General features: G+C 42.2%; 1 protein-coding gene across 2 annotated transcripts in view; it reads right to left on the bottom strand.

Annotated features, from left to right (window-relative positions):
* Positions 1-2,025: 2,025 nt before the first annotated feature.
* Positions 2,026-26,681, bottom strand: part of MRAP2 (melanocortin 2 receptor accessory protein 2) — a 46,312-nt gene continuing 21,656 nt past the window's right edge. Inside the window, exons 1-3 of one of the 2 annotated variants that reach the window (XM_087443737.1) lie at positions 16,951-17,025; positions 13,614-13,740; positions 2,026-3,583 (exon numbers count right to left, since the gene is read on the bottom strand). In XM_087443737.1, coding sequence (XP_087299863.1) covers positions 3,190-3,552 — 363 coding nt within the window. In that variant the 5' untranslated portion in view covers positions 3,553-3,583; positions 13,614-13,740; positions 16,951-17,025 and the 3' untranslated portion in view covers positions 2,026-3,189. Of the gene's footprint in view, positions 3,584-13,613; positions 13,741-16,950; positions 17,051-26,681 lie in introns of those variants that run through there. The other variant, XM_087443736.1, reaches the window with a different exon arrangement.

Here is a 26,681-nt window from a genome sequence, read left to right as displayed (position 1 = left end):
AATGTCACTAGTTATTGTTTATAAAAGGGTACTGGTAGTGTTCTATCCGTATTCCTTTACTATCCAGTGTGTCATTCCCATTGGCCCACTGGTGCCCCCTTTTCTAGAGAATTACCTTTAATCAAAGCAGAAGCCACCTTATGCTGACTGGCTTGGAGTTACAAACGGTCATGCCCTTGCCTCAAGACAAGGAATGACTCTGTGGTGTAATTTGTGCCTCTTGTCTAATGGAATGAATACGTGACATATTGGGGAGACTCACAATGTTCTTGAGAATGTTATACCAGCAGAAGCACCGCCAACTTGGGCTTTAAGGGACAGAGAGAGGACAAGATGAAAGAAGGCTGTCAGACTCGCAAAATTCCATGTGCAGGAAACAGGCTGATAAACTACTCAGTTACAAACACATTCTATCCTTCAAGAAAAAGGAAGGATGATTTCAAGAGTAGAGCTACAGGCTGAGATTGTGAAGCCACAAGCCACAGAGGATTATTTCCAGGCCTCGCAACGTAATGGAGTTAGCCTAGTTGAATTTTGAAATTGCTTGGGACTGGTGACTCCTTTTTTCCTTCTAGTTTCTCCCTTTCTAACAGGAATGTCTGTAACTGGTATCCTATGCTTGTCCCACCATTGCATTTTGAGATCAAATAACTTGTTTTCTAGTTTTACAGTTCCACAGATATAGGATTTTTCCCCAGGATGAATCATACCCAGGGTCTGTCTCACCCCTACCCAACTTAGATGATTAAGATGATGAAATTTGGGACTTTTGAGCTGATAAGATTCAGATTATACGTTGAACTTTGAGTTGATGCTGTAGTAATTGAGACTTTGAAGGATGTTGGGACAAGATGAATGTACTTTGCACGTGGGATGGACATGAATCTTTAGGACCAAAGGGAAGACTGTGGTAGGCTAATGGCCCCCTAGACATGTCTATGTCCTAATCCCTAGAACCTGTGTATAGGGTACCTTCCATGGCAAAAAGGACTCTGTAGATGTGATGAAGAATCTTGAGATGGGAGATTATCATGGGTAATCCAATATAATCACAAGGGTCCTTATAAGAGAGACAGGATGATCAGAGACAGAGATGTAAAGTAGAAGCAGAGGTTGCAGTGATACAGGGCCATGAGCCAAGGAGTGTGAGCAGCCTCTGGAAGCTGGAAAAGGCAAGGAAATAGATTCTTCCTTGGAGCCTCCAGATGGAACACAGGCCTGATGACACCTTGATTTCAACCCGCTGACACTGATTTTGGACTTCTGCACTCTAGAACTATAAGAGAATAAATTCGTGTTGCTTTAAGCCACTAAGTTTGTGGTACTTTGCTACAACAGCGATAGGAAATGAAGTCAGGAACCAACATGAACATGAAGCACATGCTGCCTGCTGTGCTGTAATGAAGTTCTTTGTCTCTGATCAAGGAGTCTTGTGTCTCCTGCCAGCATCCACAAACTGCGCCAGGCTGACTTGTTAGCTTGCAAGAGGGGTAAAATCTTAGACCCTTCACGGTTCTTGACATTTAGTTAATAAAAATGATGGTATAGTCATGGATATTTTTCCAACTTAAATATTCTTCAGTCTTCTGACTAATAAATCTACTTCTAAATAAGATACCACTTAAATAGTTTTGAATCTTAATAAGAAATAGCCCATGGTTTTATTTGGTTACTTAAATTACAAATAATAATATTCATATTAGTAAAAGTTAATAAATCAGCATTCTTTAATGAAAATAGCAAGTATCTATTTGCAAGAATGTGTGTTAATAACAAGAAATATTCCATGCTTTGTTCTACTGTTTAGTCTTAGAGTCTTAAAGAATATTATTCTCCTCAAAAGATATTATGGGAAAAGGATTTGTTTTGGTGGAATAATTCCTAAATGAAATCTGGTGCATGACTCAGACCACTGGGATCCTAGAGATGACAGAAATTAGGAGGCATTACAAACATGGAATAGTTTTTAAAGGAAATGAAAAAAACCGGATGCGTGAAAACAAAGAACCAGAGAATATTCCTGTGCATTCAAATACATTTATTTTTTAGCTTAAGCAAGACAGTGGTGAACAAATTCATAATGAAAATGCCACCCAGAGTTTAGCAGTTGGCCATGCATGCAACTGTGTGCAAAGCCAAGTTGTTTCCAATACCAGTGTGGGGGGTTAATTCTGTGTTGCACCAGGCCACCCTGAATATCTGTTGGTGGGTTATTTACAACCCATTCACCATCTCAGCTCAACGCCCACACACTAGCCACATGACCATCACCTATGCATCTGCCAAGTGAATAGCACGGCAAATAGCACTTTTCTTGTTCCATAGCCAATGGCACAGCAGTGTAACCAGACAAAGATACATTAACACAGAGACACTGAAGGCACCTTCCCTCACTCAGCTGACAACCTTCCCTACATTTCTTGGGGACAGAAGTGCCATGTGATGTACCATGGATTGGTACTCGTCCTGGGGGGGTGGCAGCAGGGCTGCCCCCAGGTTTGAGCATGAGCGGCTACAGGTCCTCAGAAGAGCTGTTTCAGCTCAACCAACAGAAATGTTAGCCACAGTGTCTGTGTGAGACAAGTCTCCTCACATCCTGGTAGATACTCGGGCCCCTGATGAAAGCTGGGCTCAGTTGAGGGTTGAGTGGAAGGTATAGACATGAGGATTCTACAACAAGAGATAGGAGGCAGTGCCCTAGTTTATACTACTTCAGGTATATCCCAGCCTACTCTGGATGGAAAGTCATAGATTCACAAAATATTAGAGCTGGAATGGATCATCTACTCCAGACTCCTCACTTACAGTTAAAATATGGCAGCCCAGAGTAGTAAAGCAACTTGCTAAAGGTAGAGCATGGTAGCAGCAGGGCCAGACTGGAACACAGTATGCCAACCCCCATTCAAGAATGCTGACACCGAGTACGTGGCCAAATTTTTCAATAAGGAAGATGAGACAGTGTAAATACTTTGATCTAAAAAAACCCCCAACTGTGTTTAAAGGCATAAATCTTGGCTTAATCAGCTCTCTTCTGAGGGGGCTCTCCTCTCTGTCTCTTTGTCTTTCTCCATCTCTCTCTCTGTGTCTCTCACCCACACAGACACACACACAATTTTGGTGAATGGAGATTTCTTGCTATACAAAGACAAAACCCACATCTTCAGGAAGACACTCTACAGAGCATGTTTCTCAATCCAGGTCTTTGTATGAAGTCTGGGAAACTGGCTTATTTTCTAGAACAATAGGTGGTTCTGAAATCAGAAGATCATCCTCCCCAAAGGAGGAGTTCTGGTCCGTGTTCACGAAGTTGGGGATGTCAAACTTCATAAGCCTGTTCAGCTCCTCCTCTGGCCGCCCGCTGCTTCTGATGGCTTCCTGGAGTTGAACATTGCTGTCGAGGACTGTGGTCTGGTGACAAGCTTTGGCCCTGTCCAAGTGTTCCACTTCATTGATGTAGCAGTGAAAGAGAGACCTGGACTCCTCATTGCCCTGACGAGAAAACACCTTATCTGGCTCCAGAGGTCTTCCAAAGTCTGACACAAAGCTGTTCATTCTGAATCTCTTCTCTGAAGACTCTGCATTGCTATAAAGAAAAGGAAAATAAAAGATTGCTTACATTCCAGCTCATTCACCTGCAGAATTGCAGTTTTTGGCATGTAGGGCAGGCCGGCATATTTCCATTGAGTATCTATTGTAAGTCCCTGTACAGAGCATGCAGACAAACATCAGAACTGAGAGACATCACTTCTGAACACGTACAAATAAACCCAAGGCAAATCTCAAAGACGAGGCCCCTGGACCCTCCTGAAAAGAGACATCTTGCTGAGGAGTCCCCGAATATTCTGCATCATACTCTAGTGTCTTTAGTGGGACTCTTGGATCATCTATATCAGAATTACTTGAAGTGCTTCTTAAAATGCAGAATCCTGGGTCACAGACCCTCAGAACCTCTGGAGGTGTGGCCCAGTAATCTGTATTTTCACAGAATCCCTAAGGATCACTACTCATACTCAAGTTTAGAACAACTGACCCGCATCAGGTGGGCCTGAACTAAAACAATACTGTCTCACAGAGCTGAGTTACAGATTTGTCAAAGCATTGTCATATCCCTTTATCTCACTTGATTCTCCAAACTGACCAGTTCCATCATTTCGGGCAAGAATTATTATACCCATTTTACAAATGTGTAAGCTGAGGTAAGGAGCAGTCAGATTGCCCACTGGAGTCACACAACCAGTTAGTAATAGGAGTGGGAATAATACTCAGGTCCCTAATTCCTTGTCCTATTTAGTGTGGAACAAATGAGCAATTCAGTGGTAATAAATCAGTGAATCAATGAATAAAATAACTCAATTAGTCCCACAAATGAATGAAAGAAAGAGCATGGACAAATAGAATAATCTGATATCCCATCTAATCACCACCCTCTCCAGATTTGTCAAGGTTGCTCACACACAGGTAGCGACTCCTTAAGGGCAAGAACCATGTCTGAACACATTTTCAAACCTAGAACAGAATCTGACAAAAATTAGGCTCTAGGGTCTATGTTGAAGTGTGTAATCTCAGTGATTTCAGGTCTTAAGTCTCTTCCTTCCCATCCCATCACTCAGGATAAAGTGCTTATGACCAAGTTCCCATGGGGCAGGGGACATGGATTCATTTACAGGTCTGGAAAATATGACCATATATACTAACCTCCAGATTATCAAGAGTCACTTGGATCTCAGAGGTCAGTAATCCTAGAAGTTTTGCAATCCAGCCAGCCGAGGAACTTTTATAGCAGATCCATCTCCTACCATAATTACCTGGGTGACGTCAGACAAGGAATTCCTCTCGGAAGCCTGAGTTTTTCCTTTTAGTAATAAGCCTAGTTAACAAATCTCATTGCCTGCTGAGCAAATGTGATGCGAAGATCAATGACGTACACAAGAGTACAACTTTCACTAGGTCATGTATCCAGAATTCAGAGAAAAATCACTTTGGAGGGACTCTGACTTCTGCTTTAATGCAAATTTAAGTGGTCTTATCTTTCAGTAAATGATTTTCTTCCCCTAATTGTCGCTTCACTCAGGTTTAAATGATGTTTAAGAACAGGGATGAGTGTGCCAGCAACCTGTGACCTAATAAGCGGAAATGTCACCTAGGAAAAGAGGGGCTTAACATGTTTGGGAAAAGCATGATTAAGATTGCTGGGGCCCATTCCATTCCCCATCCAGGGCTAAGGAGCTTTGAGTGATAGCTTTTCTGCCTGCCTGGGGCTTCAACTGAGTGTAAAAGACCAGAAACGCAACTGTGTGCGGCAGCTCGTCCCTAACACAGGCTACATGATCTCAGCACTCAGAACTGGCTCCATTAACCACCCTTGCTGAAGAACGCAGGCCCAGCAGACCAAGGGAGTTTTGTCCCTCCCCAGGGCACAGCCAAGGCAGTGGACATTCCGGCCCCTCTGAGATGTCCTCCCTGCCCACCCTGCTCCCACTGATCTTTCCCCTGATGATCTTGGTGTGAAAACAGTGCAACTTGTCTGATTCTCCATCCCTAAGTACAAGGGGAAAGTTCACCTTTGCACTCTTAAAGTCTGGTAAACATTAAATACTCAACAGATCGACCTTTCATTCCTATTTTCTTTCCTTGACTGAGAAACTATAGGACCTGTACGTGAAAAATTGTGATCCCAGACACAGCTTGCCTCAATTCAGTTTCTATTCACCCTAGCATTGGGTAAAATTTACATACTGAAATCCATAGATCTTAAGTATAAAATTCAATGTGTTTTTATTAATGTATACACCCATGTAACCACCACCCCAATCAAGATACAGAATATTTCCTTTATCCTAGAAAGTTTCCTTCCATTCAATTTCCACCCCCTTCAGGCGAGACTGCTCTGATTTCTATTTCCATTGATTAGCTTTGTTCTTGAACTTCCAGTCAATTTCCACCTCCTACAGGCAATCTGTTTTGAATTGTATCACCACATATTAGTTTAGCCTGTTCTTGAAATTTATACAAATGGAATCATACAACATACAGCCTTTTGAGTCTGGATGCTTTTGCTCAGTATAATGTTTTTGAGATTCATCTATGTCGTTGCATGTAACAATAGTTTGTTCTTTTTCTGGCTCAGTAATATTCCATCATATTAATATACTACAATTTGTTTATTCATTCTGCTGTTGAAGGGCATTTGGGTTGTTTCCAGTTTAGGGTGTTGTGAGCAAAGCTGCTATGAACATTCTTGAACAGTCTCTCTGTAGATATGTGTTGTTATTGCTCTTGCATAAATACCTAAGAGTAGAATTACTGGGTCATACAGCAGATGTATGCTTAACTTTATGAGAAACTGCAGAGTTTTCCAAAGTGGTTGTGCCATTTTACACTCTCACCACAATGTATGTGAGCTACAGTTGTTCCACATCCTTGTCAACATTTGGTGTTGTCAGTTTTTTTAACATTAGCCATTCTAGTGAGGGTGAAATAGCATCTCATTGTGATTTGAATGTGCATTTCTCTGATGTCTAATATTGAGCATCTTCATGTGCTTACTGGTTTACCTTCTTTTGTAAGTGTCTGTACAAGTCTTTTGCCCGTTTTTAAAATTGGGTTGTTTGTTTTTTGTTATTGATTTGTAGAAGTTTTGTAATATATTCTGAATATAAGTTCTTTGTCAGATGTATGTATTGCAAACATTTTCTCTTGATCTGTGACTTTCACTTTCATTTTCTTCAAGTTGTCTTTTGGTATGCAGAAACTTTAAATTTCAATTTTTTCAATTTATCAACATTTTAATTTTATGCTTAATGCTTTTTATATCCTATCTAAGAAATAATTACCTACCCTAAAATCATGAAAATATTCTCCTATGCTTTCCTCTAGAACTGTGCTGTCCAGTACAGTAGTCACTAGCCATAAGTGGCTATTTAAATGTAAATTAATTAAAATTAAGTAAAATTTAAAATTTGGTTTCTCAGTCATATTACCCAAAATTCAAGTGCTCAATAGCCACCTGTGGCCAGTGGCTCCCTAACTGTACAGCACAGAGAACATTCCCATCATCACAGGAAGGTCCACTAGACAGAGCTGTTCTAGGAGCTGTTCCAGTGTACATGCCATTGGGTACATGATCCATGATGAGACTGGGGCGAAGGTTCATTTCTTTTTCTCATGTTTATCCAGTTGTCACAGCACTTTGTTAAAAAAGACTCCTTTCAACTGACCTTATACAAAAATCACCGTATTTCTATGTACTAGCAATAAACAAGAAGAAAATGAAAAAACAGTTCCATTCACAATAGCATCAAAAAAAATAGAATACGTAATAATAAATTTAACAAAGGATGTGCAAGACCTATACACTGAAAATTTCAAAACACTGCAAAGGGAAATTAAATAAGACCTTAGTTTATGAAAAGATATACCATACTTGTAGAGTGGAAGACTTAAGGTGGAAAGCCAAGTAACCATAGACACAAACTAATGAAGGTTCCTTCTTTCAACAGCCAAAAGTTCTGTTTTTTTCTAATGCTCACTCTCCAAGGCCTTCCAATAGTCATTCTTTATATTTTGTCCAGATTTTATTATTGTTATTGGCAAGGTTATTCTGAAACAAGCTACTCAGGCATTACTGGAACTGGAACCTACCTGCCTAATCTTCTGGGCCCTTTATGAAGCATGTACGGTGCCACCTCCTGCAAAAAGCCTTCCCTGACTCCTCCAATCTGAGTTAGAATGTTCTCTTGGAGGACTGAGTGCTTCTCTCCATCTTCCCTCTCACTCTGTATTATGCCCATTTCTTTATTTGTCTGGCACCCTCATTAAGAATTTGACCTCTTGAGGGCAGGTATTCTGTGTTTCTTGCCTATGTCCCCAGTACCTTGCACAGTACTAGGCATATAGTAGCTGCTCAATAAATTTCTGGTAAATGAATGAATGAATGATGAATAGATCTTGAAACTAAAGCAACCCTTGCCTTGGCAGAAGGCCTCTTCTACAGTTCCTACAGGGTTGGAAATCAAGTCAAGGGCATACCCAGCTAAGGCCTAAAAGCAAGAGCAGGTGAGCCTTAACAGAGAGATGGTCTGTTAATAGAGAGATACTGTGTGGACTCCAGAGTCAGAGATAGAGGAGGTCCTGCAAACTAGTCACATCCAGGTCTTCCCTCCACCTATTTTTGGCCAAGGGAAACACCCTGTCTCTGACTGCCCTCGGCAATGCTCTCCATGTCTCCTCTGTTCCAGAGTCTTCCATGAGGCCTCCCCATGTGAGTCCTTGGAGCTCACAGACCGCAGAGCTACTAACAGGGCATCTTGCACCTTCCACAACTGGCCAGCCTTGGAGTCTGCAGGGGCTCAGTTTCCATGGAGGGAGACTTCCTGTCATTTATTGCTAAGAATCCCTTCAAGGAAGGTGAGTGAAAACACTACCCCTCAGTGGTTACCCAGTCTTTAAAGCAGCCTAGCCCTCATGAGTCACACCTGAAAATATTCTTTTCTATTTAATGACGTGAATATCAAAGGATTCTCACTAATTAGGCAGGGGCAGTTTGCAGCTGAATATTGTCTTAATTCAGTTTTCAGGAAAGAAGCATATGCCATATTGTTAAGGATGTCTTTCTAGCCTTATAAAACATGTGCCTGTGGACGGCCTGGGTACTGCTCTATGCGGTTTTATGCTCTCACGACAGAGAGAAAACAACTAGCTGAGACCTTCTCATTTTCTCAAATTTGGTTGGCATATGGAAAAATAATGCTCACTGGCACCTATTAGAGCACGTAAAATAGTTTAAAATCAACTTGTTCTTCTACAGCTTTGGTTACACTTGTGAAAACTAAAAATTACACCTTAAATTCCACCTTAATTAAAATTATAGTTAAAACCAGAAGCCACAATCTTCAACAACTGGAACATTGAAAGAATAAGAAAGGGGCCGGCCCGGTGGCATAGCAGTTAAGTATGCACGCTCCACTTCAGTGGCCCGGGGATCGCAGGTCTGGATCCCGGGCACGCACCAACACACTGCTTGTCAAGCCACGCTGTGGCAGTGTCCCATGTAAAGTAGAGGAAGATGGGCACGGATGTTAGCCTAAGGCCAATTTTTCTCGGCAAAAAGAGGAGTATTGGCATCGGATGTTAGCTCAGGGCTGATCTTCCTCATAAAAAAAAAAAGAAAGAATGAGAAACTTTGAGATGTCGACTGAACTAGCAATTAATGTCATTTTATAAGTATCATAAAGAAAAGAAAGAATACTGAAGAACATTTGTGCTATAGACTGCATGTCTGTGACCTTCCAAAAATCATATGTCGAAACCTAGTCCCCCATGTGGTGGTATTAGGATGTAGGGCCTTTGGGACGCGATTAAGTCAGTCATCAGGGCAAAGCCCTCACGCGTGGGATTAGTGGCCTTATAAAAGAGGCCCCAGAGAGCTCCTTTGTCCCCTCCTCCATGTGGGGACAGTGGGAAGTCCACCATCTATGAACCAGGAAGCAGGTTCTCACCAGACACTGAATCTGCTGGTGTCTTGATCTTGGAATTCCCAGCCTCTAAAACTGTGAGAAATAAATTTCTGTTATTCATAAGCCACCCAGTCTACAGTACTCTGTTATAACAGCCTGAACAGACTAAGACAATTAGTCAGAAAATTTAGAATCACCAAGAATTTTAGTGCTTTTCATTATTTTTGTCACATTCCTATCTTGTCATCAAGAAATTGAGATCTAGCTAGAAAGTTCGTAAGAAGTTCTCCTGTGTCATCCAAACTTTTAAAAAATTACAATAGTTTATTGTGACAGAAACTTTAACTTTGAAATCATTTGTTTCACTTATTTGTTTTAAGCATTTGTATTCCTTATTTTCAGCTTGTAATAAGAAATGCAATTTGGACTTAACCTACTGATTGCAACATCACTGAACTCCACTAGTAAGTTGTGTCCAGACTGTTCTGATTCTTAGTCTTATCTTCTCACCATGTTGTGTTGTGTATTCTCTCTACCTGTGGAACTTTCCATACCTAACAGAGAGCCTCTAATGTGAAGATCCATCTAGTCCTCTGGCGTCTGCACTGATTATCATTTACTCCCATGACACTCCCCTGCTCAAGAACCTTCCCTCCCCAAACTCTTCTGCCTGATGTTTCTGATGCTCCACTCACATCACCTGGCCTTTCCAGTGTCCTCTCCCACCAGTTCCCTCACTAACCCTACAGTCCAGCCACATGGGACCTGACTGTCCCCCAGTGCACTCAGGACTGTCCCTCCCTGTGCCTTGTACTGTTCCTTCTACCTGATGGGCCCTTCTACCTCTCTCTGTCTATCAAAATCAAATACCTTCTTCATTGTCCAACTCAAAGGTCACTGCCTTCATGGAGACTCTCTGATCTTCCAAAGGGAAGGAATCTGTCCCTCCTCCGTGCACCTGCCGTATTTTACTGACCTTCTCTTACAGGATGCATCCCTTCCTGCCTCGTGCCAGAGCGATTTGTGTAGGGTCTTTCCTCTCCTATATAACGCTATGCTGTTTTCGTTCATCTCTGCATCTCTCAAAGGGCCTCACAGTCATTAGACCCTCAATGAGTGTACAGCTCATCTGTAGTGAACAGCTGTCTCTGCAGGTTGTCCAAAGCCTGGTTCCCGGGAGAGGCATAGCCACTCCAGTGTTTAGTGAAGGGCTTCTTCCTCTGTGACCCAAAAGACAAATCAGGTCAGGAGTGCACACTCCTTTGCATTTGCAGAGGGAAAACACCTGCAATGCTCTGGATTACTCCCTTAGGAATTTTCCAGATTTATGACGAGTTTTTACAAATGCAGGACCTAGTCTTAGCATGCCCACGACTGTCCTCAGGTTTGCTCCTCTCATGAGAAGCGGTGGGCAGTCCAGCCTGTGGGCACCTGGTATTTCCAGCAGGCACTTCCAGTGGATTTTAAAGATGCGTAAGCTAAACAAAGACCTACTAAGAGTAAAACCTCTGTCATTAACCAGTGAGAAAATAATAATAAGCACTAACATTCATGGCGCTATAGCCTATACTAAGAGCTTCATCTCATGTAACAAGCCCAACAGAGGCACTGATCAAACCCTCCCATCTGGGGAAGTGCCTTTGGTTGCTTCAGTTGGTAGTTCTGACTTACTAGGAAGATGTCAGTATCTCTAGGGCAAGGAAGAGTCCACTATCTTAGAACAACCCTCAGCATGGTCCTGGGCAAGGTGTAACTGTACACTCAGTAAACACCTCTTAATTGATGGGGAATTAAAAGTAACTCCTGAACAAAGGTGTGTAAATCGAATCCAATACATAAAATAGTCAAGTTTTCTACTTGTTGATGGTGGTAGACATCTCAGAATGACAGGACTTCCTCGGGAACCACTTGCCACATTTGCACTTTGCCAGCTAGTCCCTGTGGCCTGGAGCACAGACATTTTCCTGCTCTTAGCTTTTAGGCGCACTGTACCCATCCTTAGTGAGTGCCATATTCAGCTGAATTGCAATTCAAGGTAAAATGTAATTTCCATTTTTACAAGGTCATGTGCAATCCTACACTTACCACTAAAAGAAGAACACCTCCACCTAGACAAGGTGCAGTTAGAAAAAGTCTACAAAAGGAGCCTATATAATGTCTGGGGTTTGAAAATTTTTTTAAGAACTCCGTAATATTCAACATGAAAGTGGGATCCACGCCTTTCCCATTACTCTTTCTTTCTCTGACAGATTTATGAAAATGGGGCTATAATGCTCTAACAAGACAGCAGACAGAGTAAATGGCTCCTTAGCTGAGAAAGCAGAGGGAAATGGTTCTCTTATCTTCATTATCCATAAGGGATCCAGGTAAGAGGGGTTTTTCTCCCCACACACAACAGCAAATAGTCCATGGGAAAAATAGTCCCCATTAAAGCTGCTTCTTGGGCCTAGAAGCTTTTAAGAAAGGTGATGTCACTTTTATAACAGTCTTTTCCCTTTGCAGCACACTTTTCTAGTGCTCACCAATACCTGGTTCTCTTCTCCTTCTGGGCACAAAGATGACCCTTCGCAGCCTGGGCAGTCAGGCGGGTGTAGCTAGTTCTGGCCAATGAGCTGTGAAAGGAAGGGATGTGGGCCACTTCCAGGCTGAGGAACAGAAGGCTGTGTTCTCTTCCCTGTCACAGTGACCCAGGGGGCCGAGTGGTGGAGACAGTGCAGCTAGAAGTGGAGAAGCTTCTGTCCACCCCTTACTGACCCTCAGCAAACATGCAGCTTGAGCAAAAAACAAACTTACGCTGTGCTATACTGAGATTTGGGGAGCTGTTTATTACTGTCTCATTACCTAGTCTGATGATTACACAGTCCTTCCCTCAACAGATGCCACTGACTAGTCAGTGACTCCAGAATGGAAGTTCTTATGCTAATATGACCCCAAGTTGAAAACTTCAAGGGAAAAACTTGCCCATTTTATCGAGGTGTCATTAGCTCTGTGCTGTCGAATGGGTCTCAACAACTTCTGCCAGCCAGCGCTGTTAAATGGAGGTCCAGCTGGGGAAGGCAAATACATGTTCTCTCTCAGGTAAACTGGGATTGATTCCTGCTGGCTGCCTGGAGTGGTGATTTGAAAACGACTCTGAGGCAAAGTCTTGGCTATGCAGGGAAGATAACACAGTTGATTAGTGATGTCTGCTGGGAGCATGGGCACAGGGCCTGGGGGCACGGGTTGCAGTATCTGCCATCCTTGTGTCTTACTACTTTCAAAGGGATGCACGTACTCTTTCTGTGCGTCAGCAATGATGAGATCCTAGGGAGCCATTCAGCCCCGCCCTGAGATGCCTCCATGGAGAACAAGATAGAATTAAGTGGTAGATTCAGCACTGGTCCATTTTGAGCTTGCAGACTTGATCAGGTATCTTAACCAGAGTGTTCGAGTCATAGCCCAAAAGGATGCTGCCTGATACGCTACTTGAGGAAGTAGCTGTTTTTCGTGACAAACTACCCAGACAGCCTGAGATATAAAGCAGTCAGAATTCAGACGTCAGTCCTCCCAGCCCATCACCAAGATTCTCTACTTAACCTCCTTTCTAAAGTCATCTTACTGTTTCACTGAGACACGCCAAGGTGAAGCTAGGGTAGAATGAGGCAGCACTTTGTCAAGTGTGGACGCGATGTGAATGGCTCAGGGCCTCACTGTCCCACGGGAGGATGGGTTTCTTCTTCTTTTCTCTCCTACTCGTTACCAAACCCTTCAGCTCTCACCAGGCCTTGCACCAGCACGGAAGGGCTGGGCTAATCCTCACTGAGTAGCATGTGAGCCTGGCGTACGCCAGCAGCTCCACGGGTATTAGCTCATTTAATATTTACGGTAATCCTAGGAGGCCATCCTGTTTTACTTTTATAAATAAGGAATCTCAAGCATAGAGAGGTTAAGAATCAGCCAAAGGCTCAGTGAGTAACTGGGAATGTCTGCCTCCAGAGCCCATGCTTGGTCCAGCATTTGATAAAAGAAAACAAATCTGATCACTTGCTGGTATCTTTGGTTCAACAAAAGGAAGAGATTAAACATTACCAATATGTGATAATTCAATGTAGTGGTTAATAACAGGAGCTTCAGAGCCAAAGAGGCTTTAGTCTGAGGCCCGGCCCCATGGTTTTTTACCTGTGAGACTTCAGACAAGTGATTCAGCCTCATATTTCTTGTCTGTGAAGTGGGAACACTTATGGGATTTACTGCATCTTCCCATGAGGACTTGGTGGGATTATATATATCAAGTGATTAGTAGACCCTGGAATACAGTGAACATTAAAAAAAGGCTCTTATTATCATTCTCAATGATTTATCATTCTTTCCTCCAGGCCTAATTATCACAGGCAAACTTAAAATTGGTTTTTTATGTTAAAGTGGGCTGAATGGAAAAAATAATATCTGTTTTAGAGAACATTTCTGCCGAATCAATGTCAAGTTTACTAAGCTCTGAAAGTCCTTTTAACTGATCCCTTTAGGGATTTTTCCACATGTCTGTTTCTTTCAGTTTTCTATTATGATATACTGCAACCAAATGCCACATCTTATACTGCCTCAGACTCAAAAGAGCATTTAAAGTGGCCCTGAGGGCTGATCCATTATCTTATTAAAAGCAAAAAAAGGTTAGACTTTCTCCTTAATCTCATTAAAAGCATGTAGAGTTACAATGACTCTGTCCTTTGATTGAGATTATTCAGAACCACGAATTCAGACTGAAGATACAAGTCACAGCTACCCAGGGTCACCACGACATGTTAGGGAATGTGTTAGTCAGGGTTCTGCAGGGAAACAGAACCAACAGAGAGAGAGATTTATTTACAGGAATTGGTTTATGGATTGTGGAGGCCAGCAAGTCCCAAACCTGCTAGGCTGGCAGGCAGGAGACCCAGGGAAGAATTGCAGTTCAAGTCTGAAGGCAGTCTTCTCCCAGAATTCCTTTTTGCTTGAAAGAGTTTCAAGCAAAAAGGAATTCAGCAAGCTTTTTGCTGTTTCTAGGAAGGTCTTCCACTGATTGGACGAGGCCCACTCATATTATGGAAGATGATCTGCTTTACTCAGTCTACTGCTTTAAATGTTATCTCATCTAAAAAGAAACCTCAGAAACATCTGGAATAATGTTTGATCAAATAGCTGGGCACTATGGCCTAGAGAAGTTGATACATACAATTAATCATTACAAGAAATCATGTTCTATTTTGCGCTAGGGTGTTCCCATCCGTAAAATCACCGGCATCCCACATCAAACAAATACATCTCAATAACTCCACAAAAATCCATCTGTTCCTCCATGGAAAAGGAAGATAAGAGGGTGTTATTATTCCCTGACCAATCCATGACATGCACCCTAATCTGAGTTTGTCCTCAACTTCTCTTGCTACTGTTGCAATCTACACCATATTGTTAAATTCCCCGGACCAATACAACAGAAGCAAAGGCATGTGCAGATGTTTATGAGGACATGGAGAGAGAAAAGGGAAAATTCATGTCTTTATAGTGGCTTTTTAGTGGCTGTTAAAGAGATTCTGAACCATATGTCTCCATATGCTTCAATAAAATGGTATTTTCCTCTCATTTAAAATGTGTTTAATTTTTTTTTTCCAGACCTTAATGTCTGAAAATAGCTGAGTGATGGGCAGAACTGTGCCCTTTACCCAGGTATTTGTTATAGTTCAAGTGCAGGCTGAAGACTGAACAACAGACACTGGAGACTATCTGACGAGATACAGCAATGAGAATACTGCTGCCAGGCTGCCAGCGTTAAGTGAGATACCAAATGGAAAATGTTAGGATTTGTGCTAAATTTCTTCCATTTACTCTCCCAGGTCACTCTCCACTGCCCCCCTCCCACCCCTGCTCTGTGCCCTGGGAAGCTGATCTTTGATGGAGGCTCTGGCTGGGTTGTTGTGTTCAGCCAACGGGGGCAATGGTGGAAGATGGGGAGGGACGAGGAAAGTAAGGTCTGCGTATGTATTTTGAGGCTTCCTCCCTGAGAGGTCACATTGGGCTGGCTGTGTCCCTCGACCCAAGGCCACAGCTCCTCTCAGGCACCCTCTCTGCAGGACTCCTGGGTTCCAGTCAGGGTCCCCTCCAAATCTAGGGTGGCATCCACTCCTCAGTGTTGCTAGCTCTGGGGTCCTGCACTGTCCTGCGGGGTTGTCCTCTTCCCTGGCCACAATTACCGTAAATAATCCCTTTATCAAAAGTTCTTCTGGGCGCCAGCCCAGTGGCGCAGTGGTTAAGTTCGTGTCAAGGTTTGCAGGTTCAGATCCTGGGCGCGGACCTGTGCACCACTTATCAAGCCATGCTGTGGCAGGCGTCCCACATATAAAATAGAGGAAGATGGGCATGGATGTTAGCTCAGGGCCAACCTTCCTCAGGAAAAAGAGGAGGATTGGCAACAGAGGTTAGCTCAGGGCTAATCTTCCTCACCAAAAAAAAAAAAGTTCTTCTAATTACCTAATTTGAGTATGCTATTGCCTGCTGGGACCAACTAATAAGGTATCCAACATACTTACTTTTCCCTTTTTATTAAGAGTTGGGGTAAAAAAAATCCTCTAGAACATTTCTGAGTTTTTTGCAAACCATAACTGAATAAATACGTTTTGATGTTACCCAACATTTTTTAAGCATCCATGTAATAATTTCCTCCATAAATCCAAAGCCCAACATAAATGTTCTTTATCATGCTGTGATAATTATATAATCCTTAGTGGGTTTTTTTTTTTTTCTGGTGAGGCAGATTAGCCCTGAGCTTACATCTGTTGCCAATCCTCCTCTTTTTGCTAAGGAAGATTGGCCCTGGGCTAACATCCGTACCCATCTTCCTCTACTTTATCTGTGGGACGCCTGCCACAGCATGGCTTGATAAGCGGTGAGCAGGTCTGTGCCCAGGATTCAAACCTGCAAACCCCGGGCCGCCGACGTGGAGTGTACGAACTTAACCACTACACCACCAGGCCAGCCCTTCCACTTTTATCCTAGTTTCAAGGAAACTCAGTGTTGAACTCAGTGATTATTGTCAATAATTAATTTAGTTGAGTATCTAGTAACAACTATTTCTCTGCTCCTTGAAACGTGTTTGAAAACTAGTTTTCATCCCATTTTTGCTCTTGTCTTTTTTCACTGTTTTTAGTCTGATGAGTCATCTATATTCTTTTGGGACTGAGGACAAAATACATCCTAATTAATAAATATTTCAATAGAAAAATCAGGCCTGGATTGGCAATAAGACTATAGGGAAGGATGAAGAAACCCAGGTTCACAAGGGTGCACTTGAAAACAAGCCCCACAGGCAAGAGGGGAAGCGCCAGCAGGAAGGCAGATCCACCCCATCGGCGCCTGGGTCCAGACAGCAAATCCATAACCAGCCCCATCTCTCCCCGACTGGAAGCAGTCCCAGCCCTGGACACTATTTCTGTTTCTTCCGTTCCCTGTGGGGCTTAACACACATTTAGGAACAGCCTAAACTTACTCTTGGTGTGGGGCTCCTGTCTTGGTCAGCAAGGTCAGCACAAAAAACATGAAAATCACGAAGACCGCGAGACCAACCCAAAATCCAATCACAATGGAATCTGCAAGACAGTTAATACTGGGATTAGTATTTCACAGCAGTTCAAAACTGGAACATTCGAGGCATCTGGGCTTTTGGGACATGAAATGAGAGAGGACGTCAACAATCTCATGAGACAATCTTGACCCATCAGTCAACTGGGGACAGATAAGATGTAGGGAGTGAGAGAGAGGGAGGAATCTGTGTCGCCTCTGGGTTTCTGTCTCAGGTAACACTAAGGGACTTAGGCCTTGTTGACTCCTGGTTTCCATATCCCACTGAAGGAACTTAAGACAGAACATAGGCCATCTAGGTCCTCAAGAATTCCACCAAAATGTGAGTTAGAAAATACTCTTAGCAGAGACAGCAATATGAAGCTTAAAATGAATTCTGATTCAAACCAACCCAATTTTGTATTTTCACTGATGTTCATGCCGGAATAACTCAAGTCCTCATTACTCTTGCTGAGAACATACAAATGGCCCCGAGTGCTCTCCCAGTCTTGTCTTTCCCTGTGCTTCATCTGTGTGAACCTGCAGGATCACAGCTCTGATAATGTAGCTGTTGTATGAAAAACTCTTCAACAAAAATAGACCTGACCTTTTCCAGATTAAAAGAGATCCCATAAGTAAAGCATTTTATATAACGTCTGGCATCTGAGAAGAAGGTACCCCACATTTGCTGGCTATTATTGTTAAAATTACCATTTTCTCCCAGTTTACCCTTACTTTAAAATCCATGTTTCCTATTGGACTAGAGGACACTGTGTCCCTTTATTTACCTCAACTCTTAGCCACAGCTTCCTAATACCCACGCCTGTCCAGGGGCTCTTACCTTGACCTGGCTGGAACAGCTGTCCCCAACCTAGAGCTAATGAAAGTCTATCCATCCTTCAAAGCTCATTCCTTACACCATCTCCCTTACAAAGCCTGGACCAACTTCCTCAACTAACATGCTCTCTCCCTCCTTTGAACCCCAGGACATTTTTGTCTGTGCTTCTCTGCATGGGCCCTTCCTGGATCCTATCTTGGGTAATAGTCACTTATGTATGTCTCTGGGACAAAGGTGAGACTTGATTGTCTACAGAACCTGGCACATACACCATAGGGTCTCAGATCTGGGGGAGGCAACAGAGTTGAATTATTTTACATCTTCTGATCTATTCTAAGAAGTTTATCTATGTGGGAATACCATAAGGATACTTAGCAATTTGTAAAAAATCAATGATTGGAGCTTATACATTAAATGTGTTTAAATGCAAAGCATTATTCTAATTAAATTATGTATACGTAGCACTTTTTCTAAAACGAAGAAATCAGATTAGCAATTTACTCTGCATATATATACTATTGTCTAGAAGTTAACAACTTTTATTTAACAATGTTTATTCAGCACTCTGAATGCAAAACTCATGTATCTTTCCTGGGGGTGCCAAAGAAATAGAAATTGTAGACTTTGCCTTATAATATAATGGAAATGAGGCCTAAAAAAGACATAAGGACAAGTGCCAAAAAATACGTGTACACAAGTGCATCTAACACGTAACTATAACATCACAATTTCAGGGGCACAGAGTGTGAAGCACCATTGTACAGACCAGGACAGTTCAGCACACTGTGCTTCATCAACTGCCTGCACAGCAAAAGCAAATTCTTTTTGTGTGCATGTGTTAGGAAGATCAGCCCTGAGCTAACATCCATGCCAATCCTCCTCTTTTTGCTGAGGAAGACTGGCCCTGGGCTAACATCTGTGCCCATCTTCCTCCACTTTATGTGGGAGGCCCCCACAGCATGGCCTGACAAGCGGTGCGTCGGTGCGCGCCCGGGATCTGAACCTGGGCCGCCAGCAGCGGAGCACGCACACTTAACCGCTACGCTACGGGGCCAGCCCCACAAAAGCAAATTCTAAAACAACACACCAGCGTTACGTTTAAGTCCTCAATCAAGAATTTAATCTACATGCCTTGATTCACATTGGAAGGTGTTCTCACAGGACAGCTCTCACATTCCAAATGGTGGCTGGATCCCGTCCTCCAGTCCTCTCCCAGGGTGGGCAGAGGTGGAGGAGGGGTGCCTTTAACCCTTCCCTCTGCCCTTCTACTGCTCCAGGGAGCTGACTAAAAAGCTGCAATAATGTGAGGCATGGGAGGGTCACAGCCCTCAGAGAAGTCCTGGGGGAGCAGAGTGGAGAGGAGGGGGTTGTGGTTAGGATTTGAGAGTCCCCATGATCCAACAGCATTTCCAGATGTTTCCTTGATAATGCGGCATCTATGTTTCCCATCACAATATGCTTTAAGTAGCTCTGCTTACTCACATTCCCCTACAAATGAAATTCTGCTTCCCCAGAATTATTTCCACTAATTTTCTTCTACCCCATCCTCTACCACATGGCCTGACCCCAGGGCACTGCCTCACCCTGAGCCCCTTTAGGGGAACAATAGACATCTCCATCTCATCCCAGGAATATCCAAACTCTCTTAAAGTTTTATTTATATGCCAAGTCTCATGGGCGTCAGCACTGCACTAAAACGGGACCATAGAGCCCCTGGTCTTCCCCAAAACACCCAGAACAGAGAAGTCAGAATAGAGGTTTACACAGTGAGGCTCTCACGAGGCCAGTTGGTTAAGGAAGCCAAGAGAAGCCTTCCAAAGGGGTTTCTAAGAGAGCCGAACAGCCACCTCTGTCCTGTCTATAAACTGAGCCTCTTAGAGACCCTTACAGTAAGGGTGTAGAGCAAATTGCCCAGGGGAATTCCAAATGGGATGTGGCATAATAAAATAACTTCCCCTCAACCTGACCTCTAATGAATGGAATGAACAAGAGAGCTGAAGGCTGACAGCTGCACGGTTTTCACTGGCGTGACCTTTTTCTCTGTATATTATCTTTTCCACTCTAGGGCAGGACCAGAGCAACCACTCACTCACTCCCCCTCCTCTCCACCTCTGAAGAACAAATTGTGACCCTTCCAAGTTTAGTTTGAAAGAGAGGATTCAGGACACCAGAGCCAGCACTGTCCTCACATCACTTCTGGTTCCTAAGGCATCAGGGTCAGTTTTGTGGTGTGTAATCCTGGCAAGGAGCCAACAGTGATGTTCTACTGACATTCTACCTCTTCTACTTGTCTCTATTGTGCTCCCGATGACACGTCTTACTCCAAGCCTTTGCAAGCTCTAGCTCTGCTTCTCATCTTCATGACCTGGCTTCTTGCTGACTCATCCATGCATGTATCTGGCATGATCTGCAAGCTGGCATATCACAAAAGTATGGAAAGTGGCCACCACTGATGGCTCAGCATAAGAGGATGCTCCTTCAGTCTTTTCTCAACACAGCAGCCAGAGAGGTCCTGCTAAAATGTGAAAGTGTCCCCTCATTGACTCACAGGCTTTCGCTTCTGCTTTTCTAAGAACATCCTGTCTCACCCAGCCAAGCCCTTCATAAATGTCCCATTTCTCTCCTTCCCTTTATAGCAAAATTTTTGAGAGATTTGTCTGCACATACTGTCTCCCAGTGCCTTTCCTCTCACTTTTTCTTGAACCAATTCCATCAGCCTTTCACTCCCACCACTCCACTAAAATTGTTTTTAAAATCATTGCCAGTAACTTCTACATTGTAAATCCAACAGTCAAGACTCAGTTCTCAACTCACTTTTCCTAATGGTAGTACTTGACACAAACTATTGTCTCATCCTAGAAACCCTTTCTTTACTTGGCTTCCAGGAAACCACAACTGCCCAGTTTTCTTCCTACCTTTCTGTACATTCCACTCAGGCTTCTTTGCTGCCCAATTTATAAATGCTAGTGTGCCCCAGGGCTCAGTTCTTGGACCTCTTCAGCTTTCTATCTACACTCATTCATTCAGGTCTTGGGTTTGAATATCACTTATATGCTGACGACTCTGAACTTTACACATCCACTGCATGACTTTCCCCCCATGTCCTCCTTGGATATCTGATATGTCTCAATTTAACAGGTCCAAAAGTGAGCTCCTGATGTTCCTGCTTCTCCCATAGCCTTTCGCATCTCAGTTAATGGCTATTCACCCTGCCAATTAATCAAATCACAAATCTTCAAATCATCCTTTTTCCCTCACACCCCACTGCCAATCCATTGACAAATCCTGTCAGATGTATCTACAAAAAATATCCAGAATTTATGCACTTCTCACCAATCCAAGCCCCCAAGATGGTCCAAGCCTGGTCCGTGGTCCAGCTGCCTGGACTACTGCAATAGCTCTCTGACTGGTCTCTGCTTCCATCTCATTCCCCTCCTTCCCCAGCTGCAGAGTGGCCTCATTGAGACGAGGAGTGGCCAGATGCCACTCCTCAGCTCCAAAGCCTCAAATGACCACTCAGAGAAAAAGTCAAATTCCTTAGCATGACCTCTAAGGCCTCAATGCCCTCTTCCTCATTACGTGACTTTGTCTCCTGCTGCTCTGCCTCTTATTCACTCCCCTGGCACCATGCTGGCCTCCTCGTTGTTCCTGACATGTTCCATTTCACTCTTGCCATGGAGTATTTTCTGGAATGTTCTTACCCAGATATATTAGCTCAATCTCTCACTTCCTTAAGTCTTTTCTCAAATTTCTTCTTCTCAGTAAGGCCTTCCACGGCCACTCTATCTGTACTTTCACCTCCACACTCCACATCTCCTTTCCCTACTTCATTTTTCCTTTTTTACCACCATCTGGCATAGTTTATTTAACTTATTCCTTGTCTGTCTCTCCCACTAGAATGCAAGACTGAGAAGAGGAGGTATTTTTGTCTTTTCTGTTCACTATTGTATCTCCACTGCTTAATACAGGGCTGCACATAACAGATGCTCAATAAATATGTGCTGAAAGAATGAACAAAGGAATGTCCATTCAGCTGGTACCAATTGTATGTCAGGCATATGTCCACTTCTGATATATTATAAGGTTGAATACCAGATTCAAAACTGCAGGCCAAAGGAGAGTTCACAATGACCATCAGAGATTGTTTCTCAGATGAAAGACCCTTGAAGGTCAAAATCTAAATTGCAGCAGGCAGAAGAACTTAGTCTAACTAAAGATGTAGCTATCATTGCCAAGTGTGATCTGTTACAGGTAAAGCAAATGACGCTAACTGTTATGCTCATTCTTCTCCTCACTAAGTGCTTGCCCTTGAAATGTCTTGCTTCTGTTATTTTGAACCTGTCCCTAGACTACACCAATGTACACAGAACAATAGTTGACTTAATATTTTTTATTTTCCTGTATGTCTAGGTTTTTGTTTTTGTTTTTTGGTGTTTTTTTTTTGGTTTGGTTTTCATTCCTTTCTATGTGTCTCACATATCGTCAGGTTCCTGAAGCTAAGGGCCTCTACTTTAATCAAATCTCTTACATCAGAACAGTAAGGATTCACGCAGGCATTTTTGTTTTTTCCTGATGTGAATGTTAAAACTAACAAAAATACTCTTCATTAATAATATAGTACTTAAAGTAAGTATGTAATGTGTCACACTTCTGCCTACATTTTGCAGGAATTTTTTTCTAGCTATAATCATTTCTAGAATACAATACGTTCAAAAAAATATTTTCAACTGTCTCTAGAAATGTTTCAACCAAAATTACAGCAGCAGGTCTGTCTTCTTTGCTCCTTAAACTAAGAAAAGGAGACAGGAGCAAACTGACACAAAAATAAAATTTGTCTCGCCAAGCTGTAAAAGCCCATATGACGGGGAGATTATACGGCAGTTTGCCCCGCCATGTAGATTTCCACTAACATTCTTAACAAGCAAGTGTTCTTACCCAAAGATTGTCCCAGAAAAACAACAAATTAAAGAATTAAAGGCAATTAAGGAGGGCGATTTCACACCCTGACAGCAACAGCCTTCCATCAGATGATCAATGACAGCACATCCTAATGGATTCCACGAGCTTTTTTAATTCTCCACAAAGACAAAGAACTACTGAGCAGATATCGATAAAGGAATGAGTGAAAGTATTTAACTATTACTTTTCACTTCAGGGGTAAAAGATATGTGGTTTAGTGAATGATTTTTTAGAACAAAAATAGAAAGCCCTTGGTCCAGGAAATGAGTAACTCTGAAGCTCTGCTGATGAAGACCAGAGGCGGGAACCAGCCAGAGTACCACTGCCCCCATCCCTCTAACTGCGTGGCTGGATGCTCCACCACCGCCACCAGCAAATAATGGCAACCAGGCCCTTGGGACCCACGTGTGAAGCCTGGGCTCTTGTGGTCCTTCCTGCAACAGGGAATGGGGACAAAGGCTAAACCATGTAGTTAGCTGGAATGGGGAGTCGACCAAGATGGAGGCTTAGGAGGCTCCTGAGCCCCCCTTCTCCCATGGACTCATCAAATGTACAGCTACATATGGAGCAGGTATCTCTGAAAAAGATCTAGAAACTAGCTGATGAGAAAATATCCACATCAAAATGGGTAGGAAAGGTTGGGACACACTCTTGCCATAAATCCCACCCCCGGCATAACGGCATACAGTCGGGAGGGAACCCCCAACTCCCACCTTCTCCTCAAGGAGTGAAGGATTTGGACCACATATCCAAAGCCCCAGCTTTTAAGACTCCCACCAGAGAGATGGGCTCCAGAACATCTAGCTCTGAAAGCCAACGGGGCTTGTGTCCATGAGAACCCCAAGACTACAGCGAACAAAGAAGCAATTCTTAATGGGAACGCAAGCCCTCACCACAGCTACCCCCCAAGGTTTAGTGCAGAAGGAGCAAGCAAAAATACCCATCTCCCAGTCTTTCCCTAAAAGGGGTTTATCTGCATACTTTAAAAGATGCTGCCCGAGGGCCAGGTTTCTAATTTAGCAAGCATCAAGGGGCTGCCATCCTCCCCAGAGACCAGGGAAGCCTGTGGACACCTCCTCTTTACCTCTCTAGCCTCATCCAATAATAAAACCAAGTTGCCACTGTCTCCCTGGAAGAAGCTTGTACTACCGAGGTCTGGAACCCCAGCTTTTGTGGCTGCTGTCCAAGGGACGGGACCCTGATCTCCTGGCTCTGACAGCCAATGGAGCGTGCATTCATGAGTCCCCCAGGACGGTAGCAAATAAAGAAGCAGTTTTTTTTTTCTTACTGAGGTCACATTGGTTTATAACATTATATAAATTTCAGGTGTACATCATAGTATTTCTAATTCTGTATAGACTACATCATGTTCACCACCAAAGTCTAGTTTGCATCCATTATTGTACAAATATCTCCCTTTACCACTTGCACCCTCCCTCCACCCCTTCCCCTCTGGTAACCACCAATCTGTTCTCTGTATCTTATGTTTCTTGTTTTTGTTGTTGTTGTTTTATCTTACACATGTAAGTAAAACAATACAGTATTTGTCTTTCTCTGTCTGACTTACTTAGCTTAGCATAATACCCTCAAGGTCCATCCATGTTTTCACAAATGGCAAGATTTCATCTTTTCATGGCTGAGTAGTATTCCGTTGTATATATACAGCACATCTTCTTTATCCATTCATCTGTCGATGGGCACTTAGGTTGTTTCCAAGTCTTGGCTATTGAGAATAATGCTGCAATGAGCATGGGTGCATATATCTTTTCAAATCAGTGTTTTCATGTTCCTTGGATAAATACCCAGAAGTGGAATAGCTGGATGATATGGTAGTTCTACCTTTAATGTTTGAGAAATCTCTATACTGTTTTCCTTAGTGGCTACACCAGTTTGCATTCACACCAGCAGTGTATGAGGGTTCCCTTTTCTCCACATCATCTCCAACTTTGTTATTTTTTGTCTTCTTAATAACAGCCTTTCTGACAGGGATGAGGTGATATCTCATTGTGGTTTTGATTTGCATTTCCCTAATAATTAGTGACGTTGAACATGTTTTCATGTGCCTGTTGGCCATTTATAGATTGTCTTTGGAAAAATGTCTGTTCAAATTCTCTGCCCATTCTTTAATCAGGTTGCTTGTTTTTTTGCTGTTGAGTTGTATGAGTTCTTTATATATTTTGGATATTAACCCCTTAACAGATGTATGATTTGCAAATATCTTCTCCAATTGGTAGGTTTCCTTTTCGTTTGTTGATGGTTTCCTTCACCGTGCAGAAGCTTTTTAGTTTGACGTAGTCCCTTTTATTTTTTCTTTTGTTTCCCTTGCCTGAGGAGACATCTCCAAAAAGATACTGCTAAGACCAAAGTCAAAGAGCGTACTGCCTATGTTTTCTTCTAACAGTTTTACAGTTTCAGTTTCTTACATTCAAGGTTTTAATCCATTTTGAGTCAAATTTTGTGTATGGTGTAAGATAACGGTCTACTTTCATTCTTTTGCATGTGGCTGTCCGGTTTTCCCAACACCATTTATTGAGGAGATTTTCTTTTCTCCATTTTATGTTTTTGGCTCCTGTGTCAAAAATCAGCTATCCATAGATGTGTGGGTTTATTTCTGGGCTCTCAATTCTGTTCCATTGATCTGTGTGTCAGTTTTTGTTCCAGTACCATGCTGTTTTGATTACTATAGCTTTGTAGTGTACTTTGAAATCAGCGATTGTGATGCCTCCAGCTTTGTTTTTTTTTTCTCAGGATTGCTTTGGCTGTGTGAGGTTTGTTGCTGTTCCATATAAATTTTAGGATTCTTTGCCTTATTTCTGTGAAAGATGTTTTTGGGACTTTGAATCTGTAGATTGCTTTAGGTAATATGAACATTTTCACTATGTTAATTCTTCCAATCCATGAGCAAAGAATATCTTTCCATTTCTTTGTGTCTTTTTTTATTTCTTTCAACAATGTTTTCTAGTTTTGAGGGTACAGATCTTTCACCTCCTTGGTTAAATTTATTCCTAGGTATGTTATTCTTTTTGTTGTAATTGTAAATGAGATTGTATTCTTGATTTCTCTTTCTACTATTTTGTTATTAGTGTATAGAAATGCAACTAATTTTTGTATGTTGATTTTGTACCCTGTAACTTTACTGCATTCATTTATTATTTCTAAAAGTTTTTTGGTGGATTCGTTAGGGTTTTCTATATATAAAATCATGTCATCTGCAAATAGTGACAGTTTGACTTCTTCCTTTCCAATTTAGATCCCTTTTATTTCTTTTTCTGAATAAAATGGCCTCTATTATATTGAGGTACTTTCATTCTATACCCATTTTATTCAGAGCTTTTATCATAAATGGATGCTGAATCTTGTCAAATGCTTTCTCAATGTCTATTGAGATGATCATGTGATTCTTATTTGTTTTTGTTAGCATTCTCTTATAATCCTTGGTATTTCTGTAGTATCCATTGTAATTTCTCCTCTTTCATTTCTGATGTTATTTATTTGAGCCTTCTCTTTTTCTTAGTGAGTCTAGCAAAGAGTTTGTCAATTTTGTTTATCTTGTCTAGGAATCAGCTCTTAGTTTCATTGATGTTTCCTATTGTACTTTTAGTCTCTACTTCATTTATTTGCACTCTGATTTTTATTATTTCCTTCCTTCTACTGAATTTGTTCTTTGTTCTTCTTTTTCTAGTTTCTTTAGGTGCACTGTTAGATTGTCTATTTGAGATTTTTCTTGTTTCCTCAGGTAGGCCTGTATTGCTATAAACTTCTCACTTAGTATCGCTTTTGCTGTATCCTATAAATTTTTGTATGTCGTATTTTCATTTTCATTTGTCTCCAAGTATTTTTTGATTTCTCCTTTGATTTCTTCA

Source organism: Ceratotherium simum, chromosome 19 (genome assembly GCF_057802395.1).
Source record: "Ceratotherium simum simum isolate JZ-2026a chromosome 19, ASM5780239v1, whole genome shotgun sequence".
NCBI classification, from domain to species: domain Eukaryota; kingdom Metazoa; phylum Chordata; class Mammalia; order Perissodactyla; family Rhinocerotidae; genus Ceratotherium; species Ceratotherium simum.
This window is presented reverse-complemented; position numbering and strand designations above follow the sequence as displayed.